The sequence below is a fragment of the Bombus huntii genome, unplaced genomic scaffold (genome assembly GCF_024542735.1).
Source record: "Bombus huntii isolate Logan2020A unplaced genomic scaffold, iyBomHunt1.1 ctg00000268.1, whole genome shotgun sequence".
NCBI lineage: Eukaryota > Metazoa > Arthropoda > Insecta > Hymenoptera > Apidae > Bombus > Bombus huntii.
Window position 1 is genome coordinate 25111 of NW_026099478.1, and position 8386 is coordinate 33496.

At 34.1% G+C, this 8386-nt stretch overlaps 1 protein-coding gene across 3 annotated transcripts in view; it reads left to right on the forward strand.

The window, feature by feature from the left end:
• LOC126877887 (venom serine protease Bi-VSP-like) overlaps nucleotides 1-8061 on the forward strand; it is a 31751-nt gene extending 23690 nt beyond the window's left edge. Inside the window, exons 2-5 of one of the 3 annotated variants that reach the window (XM_050640336.1) lie at nucleotides 6589-6640; nucleotides 6712-6909; nucleotides 7080-7175; nucleotides 7247-8059. In XM_050640336.1, the coding sequence (XP_050496293.1) occupies nucleotides 6622-6640; nucleotides 6712-6909; nucleotides 7080-7175; nucleotides 7247-7443 (510 nt within the window). In that variant the 5' untranslated portion in view covers nucleotides 6589-6621 and the 3' untranslated portion in view covers nucleotides 7444-8059. Of the gene's footprint in view, nucleotides 1-4456; nucleotides 5295-6588; nucleotides 6641-6711; nucleotides 6910-7079; nucleotides 7176-7246 lie in introns of those variants that run through there. The other 2 variants (XM_050640335.1, XM_050640338.1) reach the window with 2 other exon arrangements.
• The last annotated feature ends 325 nt before the right edge of the window (nucleotides 8062-8386 follow it).

Genomic DNA, 8386 nt, shown 5'->3' on the forward strand with positions numbered 1-8386 from the left:
GTCCACGCAAATGCAGCGGAGGGGAGGACTGTGCATGCACCAAACAACTTTACGTTCGTAATTTTTCACACAAATGTACAACTGTAGGGAAATAATTATCTCTGATTTTTCGGATGTTAGGAATCGACAATATCGCATAACGGAATGCTGTGTTCTACGTATTCTATTTTTGTTACGAAAGTGGTACAAACGAAGTCCACGTAAGAATAGTACAACAAAATCGGTTGAGGTTAGGTTATCGTGCAGATATCGCGGCTTTTGCATTGGAAATCACGCAACTGCCAGTCTCGTCGTTCCTTGTAAACGAAAGAAAGGTATTGTAATCGGTCGGAATTAACATAAAACTCGTCGCATGCGACCATATGGCCTGAATGTTGAATAAACGAGAGTAGAGCGCGAGCTATGTGATTCTAACCGTTTAGGCGGAAACTAATGATTGTAACCAGAGCCGAGATATATGCCAATATTACTTTGCTCGACAAAGCGTATAAGATGAGGAGAGAATCGCGATAAGGTAGAACAAGAGACAGATATTCTCTACGTAAAGCAAGTCTGTCAACTAGATTGAAATCCTATAGCTATAACTACAGTGAATCCATATTCTGGCGAATTGTCTTTTCACAAATGAAGCTTCTGAAGAACGGAATTGATACAATAACTACTGTTCATTCATAACTACTGTTGTAAGAATCTATATATTTGTCTATCTATATCTATATATATCGATCTATATATATTTGTCAGAATGTCATTTTATCAAAAAACCCATCCTCTGTAATCATAGTTTAACGAAGCATAATTAATAGAAGAGGTAGAGCGTTAAGTGGAGATGATTTAATCACAGTTAAGTAGATAAATCTCTATATTAGTCTCTTTAATTAAAATGTCCTACGTTTTATTTGCGTCATTTTTTTTCTTCATCCAATTTAAAATGTTTAAATAACAATAGCCTATACAATATAATTTTATGTAAAAAAATTGATTATACCATGTTTATTACAGATATTTAACATTTTTGTGTACATACAAAATTTAGATTATACCTCGCTTGAGAACAAAAATTCTATTTGTTTTCCTAACATGTACTAATAATTATTGATCAAACTAGAAAAAGCTGGAGGAGATTACTTAGGAAGATTACTTAGCATCTTATATTCCTGGCAAGAGAAAATGAAAAATTCGTTTCTTCTCTTTGCTTCCCTGTTCCTTCTTTCCTCCTTTTTCCCTTTTTACATCGCGTTGTTTTACATCGCAATTTACATTTATTTGTAAAGTTTGAATCTTCTCGATATTGAAGATGTTGAAGCTGCAAGTATGTATTTCATTTTAATCCATTCGAGACCGAGATTTAATTGTAAGACGATACCTAGGTGTCGGTACGATCTGAATGTTTAGTTAGAATGATTCTGTGTTTTACTCTCTCCAGGGTATCCTTTTCATACTTTGATTTTAAATCGATGACAATCTTAAATAGTATGCCTCATATTTTTAAAATATAAAATTATATACTATGTTATTCTATAATGTATTATGTACAGTCATATATATATATAATAATTCTATATTGAAAAAAATATGAAATTAACATGATATATACATTACTACATAAGTTATATATAAAATATGTATACTATACCCTTGCCTACTGACTGATATGAATTTCTTTCGGTCTCGAATGCGTTAAAAGAGAGCGCAAAGAAGGCGAAATTACTTATTGTAATTAGTAAAACGACCTGAGAGGCAGACAGATACAAGAAAGAAGGAATATTATATTAGCGGCATTATCATGTTTTTGCTCTCTTTAAGTCTTTCATCGAGACAGACAATCTACAGGTATTAATCGACCAATTTCTCCAAGCTGATAACTTCGAATTGATGTTTATATATAAGAAGTGTTATGTGTTAATCTGTCTAAATGTTTAAAAGGTGTTATAAATTAAATGTTGTTAAACGATACGTAATTGCCTTTTGATCGTAAATTTTACTATCAAGGGGTCTTTTATGTATGCGTAATCATTGTGAATTATAACAATTTATGTGATCGATATTAAAGGTGTTTAAAAGCATGTAGTTTTTTTCTATATTACTATTCTCCTATATTATTATCCTATATTATTATAGCATTCCTATATTATTATAATATCCAATTACATGTTGATACACAAGATATACAGATTATTATTTATAACGTTTTGGTTTTCTTAATTGAGTCATTCATTTAGTACAAATGATAAGAAATTAGTAATAATTCACAAAAAAAGGATATCGTAGTAGAAATATTATAAAAAAACATTTTCTGTTTTAGTGTAGAGTTACTCCTTCTTACAGACAGTGTCGTACAAATCTGTACGTCTCTGAGAAAATGTAGGTATCTGAGCCCTTACTTCCTCAACAACTTTTAGATCTGATAGAAAAAAGAAACATACGAAGTAATAAGTAATGCTTACTAATAAATTCAACAAATACAGAGGAAGATGGCTAAATCGATAAATTAACGAGACTAAAAATTAATTACATCATGGATCTCTCGCTTTTAATTTTAAGCTGTAAATTACCGATATCGGTGACTGCCATATTCTCTTGAGTTTCCAAATCGTAAAGAATCTTTCCCCAGGGATTGGTCAACTGTGTATGTCCCCATGCGACGTAACTTGCTTAAGGAACACGAGCCGGTGATATGCAGGCAACGTATAATTGATTATCATTCGCTCTGAAACGCTGAAGTAATGACCAGTGCAGTGGTCCAGTGGTCATATTGAATGCCGCTGGATATATCAGCATTTGGCAACCTAACCCAGAGAAGCAGGAAATATGAAGCCACCGAATACCAATTAACTTCGTAGTTGCACGGTTCACATTCCATCATTTCTGAATATGCGAGGACAGTCCTCTTATTGTGCTTTTAATTCTTTTATTTGTTTCATTTTCAGCAAATATACTGGTTTTTTTAAATTAAGCTTCTTTTTATACAGAGTTACAGATTATATTAATTTTATATAGAATATATTTAAGAAAGATATTTAATTTTTTGCTAGTTAAGTATTGATCGATTAAGTTACTGTACCTTTGTTCCGATAAATGCGTGCCATTTCCTCGAATCTAATATCATAGCAAATGCCAATACCTATTTTGCAGCCCTTCACATCGAACGTCGTTAGGGAGTTACCAGGACTGAGTGAATCACTCTCTCGAAAAGTAATCTTATTAGGAATGTCGATGTCGAATAGATGTACCTAATAACATAAAAATGTGGTCGCTAATTCTATTGCTGCAACTTTTGTAATTTAATATCAAAGTTACCAACTCCTAAACTTTAATTATTTTTTATTTAATAACTGACAGCGTTTTTATCACTTTCTTTTATTAAAAAATCTTATCATTTAATAATGTTTAAAAAGGAGAAAAAATAAGTATAATAATATTTTAAGTATGTGAAAAATTTATACAACAACAAACACATTACAACAAAAATGGGCGTTTCCCGTATCATAACGTATTTTATAAACCGTAAATTATAGAATTGGTTATAGTATACGTATGTACATATGTATATTCCTAAATTATTCCTAGATAGAGTCACTTTCTTCACCCCAATATTTTCAAATTCAAAGCCATAAAGGAATATATTACTTACCTTTCGGTGTTTTGCTATCAAAGTTCCATCGGGACCCCAAATAGTACAGGTATTGTACAATTTAGCGCCCTCTATTTCAGGCATCGTACCACCAACTACATAGATGTTGTTTTCTTTAGCTGCGTTCGATGAAGCAACGCTCGTTTCACCATCAGGAATACTCTCGGCGTATTTTGGAAAGTACTCTGCATTGCAATATTTCAATTAATGAAGAATAACTGTCTTTTGTTCCAACCATAAATTAAATTGAAATGTTTGTCAGTTTTTTATTTTTTAAATTATTAAAATAACTAAGTTTTATATTTCGACTTAATTAAATATGCAATTACTTAGCTAATAGTATATATAATAAATTGTTTCTACAGGTTCAAAATGAAAAATGAATATTTAGAAATATTTAATTACGACAATGCTATTTGTGTTAGCATCAGTGGCTTGTTACTCAACGACTTTGCTAGTACTTTTTGAAACATAAAGTTAGTTTTCAATTAACACTTATACTAGAGGCGGAATTATAAATGCAAAATAATTGATAATACTAATTTATAAGTACCTAATTATTAGTATCTTAAAAAATATATTTATACAAAAATCACGATAATCATGAAAATGGGGAAATCCTATATTCTCGAATCAATTCACAATTTATTTTGTATATTAATTAGATTCCGCGCTCATCAGTACGTACTCACTGGCGACATCGAGAAAATGTATCGGCAATTCCTCGTACGACCAGAGGATCGGAAATATCAAAGGATATTATGGCGCAGCGCGAGTGGAGAAACAGAAACATATGAGCTTAACACCGTAATACTCTTATCATAGAAATAGAAGCAGTCCTCAATTCCCGCCCGCTAACTCCTATCTCCACCGATCCAAATGATCTCCTAGCCCTCACTCCCGGACATTTCCTCATTGGCGATTCATTAATGTGCTTACGTGATCGAGATTTCAGAGACATTCCATCGAACCGACTCTCCAAATGGCAGCATATCCAACAGCTTAAACAACATTTTTGGAACCGCTGGCATAAGGAGTATTTGAACGAGCTAACCAACCGCAATAAATGGAGCAAGGGTGGACACAGCATCCAAAAGGGCACAATCGTCATCCTCAGAGAGGACAACGTTCCCTCCATGCATTGGCTTCTGGGCCGAGTTATCAAGGTTCATCCAGGCGCCGATGGTGTCATCCGGACAGCTACAGTTCAGACGGCAAAGAGCATTTTGGATCGGGGCGTCAAAAGGCTTGTCCCACTGCCAATTCAACCCGATCTCGAGAAACCCGAACAACTAGCCATCGAGACGAAATAAGATGGGAACCTCAACCACACCTCGCTAGTTTGATCGGTACCCTCTCAACGGGGGGAGAATGTTACGCCATGCGGCTTACCATAGGTCATATTCTTAACTATCGATCGCGGCACTATAATGTCGCAGACGGATCGTCGCGTCTGCCCGGCAAACAAACATTGTAGTGGCAAGCGCATGGTTCATTAAGCAGGGCGACTTCCAGAAACGTCGACTCGTGGCCCGTATTTTACCTCGCTGTAAAAGAATGTGGCGTGATCCGAACGTAGTGGGGGTCGCCTTCCAGAAAAAACGAAAAAAATCGAAAGGCGTTCAGAACTTTTCGAGAAGTCGAACCGTCAACACATGTGGTATGTCGCGCATTACTTATCAACCAAAACGCAGTTACATTTTTTTTGTTCCATTTATATCTTTCTAGTTAATAAGTTGTTGAAATAAACATTAATTTATTTGTGTTAATTCTGTGGAATTTCATTGAACTACCCTTATTATCATAATCGAAATAAGGGGATCGATCAGTTCGTGGCGTCGATTATTTAATCGTAATGGGAACTTACAACTCTCGTTGACGTGCTATCTCGCGATCGCGTCTCTCCGCGAACGGTCGAAACAAAATGATTCACTAAAAACTGTCCTGAATTCCTAAGAATTTATTTACCGAAAAACTGACAAAGTGTTTATTTAAAAAATGAGGTTGAAGGTAGTCCTTTTCTTTCATTTCATTCATTTTCATTTTCTTTCTTAAGTATGGCTAACACAATATCTAATCAATTAAAATTTTATATTTTCACGTGAAAAGTTTCTTTAGATAATTATTATCAACATGATGACTCACTCTTACGGATTAATACGTGTCTGTAGGGCAATCCGGTGGACTTGATCGGCTTTTTACTTCGAAAGTTGAGTAATCGGTGTCGCTTTCTTACGCATCTTTGAACTGTATAAATGTTTTAAAATTGTTTGATCCAGAATGTACCACACCGGACAATCAAGAAGGCAGGTGCCTTGACTACAGAAAATGTAAACCTCTGCAAGAAATATGGCAGATACAGTACCGTACAGCCACCGATTTTTATAGACGATCAGTGTGCAGATACCAGGGCAATGTTACGATCGTTTGCTGTCCGAACGATCCAAACAAAGAGAAGAGAGAAATTTTAATAAAAACTGTGTATAAGTATAAGGCTTTGCGACCACCATACTGTGGTTTTAGCAACGTCTCTCATACCAGGGTGGTCGATGGTAAACCAGCTGAACTTGGTACGTTTTATGTCTTTCTTTCCGATTAATAATAAGCCATTTACTGCAAAGAATGAACTTTAAAGGCATTAAACAGCACATCAATGTACATTTCAATTAGACTAAATAATAATGCTATGATTTTATCGGTAGTAACTTTACTTATTAACTTGAATTATTTCTTTCTTTTACTTCATGTTAGGAAGAGTATCTTTTTGCTTGAAATAAAAAATTGATATAGGAGTAATAATATGGATAGAGATCAAAAACTGTTAGGGCAGAAATTACACGTTTGAACTTTATAGTTCAGTATAGTTCAAATAGAAATTATATAGAATTATTTAATAATTTGTATTCCACTGGAATAAAAATTTAATTTCTGTCTTTATCAAATCTCTATTTCAGAGTATTTGTACGTATGTACTTATCGTCTGCTGTATGATCGAATATCGAATAGGTAATAATCGTTGTTACCCGTTATGTGAGAAAAAATTATGTATATTCACAACTATGACTATTGCATTTTAGGCGCTTGGCCATGGATCGCTGCATTAGGTTTTCGTAATCCCCGAAACCCAGACAAACCACTATGGAAGTGCGGAGGTTCCCTGATATCGGCTAGGCATGTTTTGACCGCAGCACATTGTGCACATATGGATGGAATAGAAAACATACACAATCATAATATTGTCATTCTTAGATTGGTGGAGGAGGTGCCATTTTCGAGTAAGTCCTCAAATATATATATATATATATATGCTATTGAGTATTACTGAAGTATCATATCCTGAAATTTCTTACTGTACACATATATTGTGTCATAAAGCGTGTATAATTCTTTCTCATACTTTTGGTCATTCGTTTCCTGCATTTTCATTTATTTTTTTATTTTTCAGGGTACGTATATCCCATTTGTACGAAAGAGCCCCTACGAAAGAGCAACTTCGTCGGCTATAACCCCCTTGTTGCTGGATGGGGAGCATTAAGATATAGTAAGTGATATCAATTTTATAATAAAATTAAATAGTTCCAGTCTTAAATATCTTTCTTATTTTCTTCGTAGGACGACCACGACGTAATGCATTAATGGAAGTACAAATGCCAGTGATTAAGAACGCCGAATGCAAAATAGCTTATTCCAAATTTCCTAATGCACCTGATATCACTGATGGTATAATATGCGCCGAACATGCTCAGGGTGGAGAGGATTCTTGTACGGTAATTAAGTTACAGAGTTACTACAAACTATACGGTATCTGAAGACACGTCGATTCGAATTAACATCAAATCGACGTCTTAAACATTAAAAATAATAGATAAACACAATTTAATAGTTTTGCCCACTTCTCACACCTCGTTATGGTATTTAATCTAATTTCCTTCTAATCTTAGTTTTGCTCAAAATACATATAACATGTACGTTATAAATTGGAGTATTTCAATACACAAATCAATAGAAGATTATTACTGTATATAAGTATAATTTCAATACAATTCGATCGATATATTTCAGTGTCTTTGATTAAAAATTTAACGATCCTTTCAGGCTGACCGCGGCGGACCACTGCTGATACAACATGAATTAACCTCGTATTTAATAGGTATTGTGTCTTATGCTTATAAGTGCGGCACAGCTGGGTATCCCAGCGTTTACACTAGGGTCACATCGTACCTTGACTTCATTCTCCAAGCGATGCAATAATATGATATTACTGTTCCATAAATATCATTGTGTAAAAAACGTAAAGTTGGATTTTCTTATTGTGGAGATAAGAAACAGCTCAAATTTACATTGTTTTGTACGTTACAAATTATAGGCTTAAAATGTACGAAATGTAACTTTGAAACGACACTAATTTTTTACGCACGATAAACCTCCACGACTTAGGTATGTAAAGATGATAAACGTGTATTAATTCTATTAATTTGGTAATAATAAACCAACTTTCTGAGAAGTTCTGTAAATTTCGTTTCTGTTGTATCAAGAGAATAATGGAATATTCCACTTAGATCGTATACTTCTTGTACGTACGTACAAAATTTTCCGGCTAATCTAAAACACTTCATAAGATAGAGAGCTTCTGGAAATTCGGACACAGAGAGTGCATAAAATACAAGATAAGTCTCGTGTCTTTCAAAATTATTTTTTATTCGCTAAAAACGTCCTGTGTACTCATGCAATCACATGCAACCTCGAAACTTC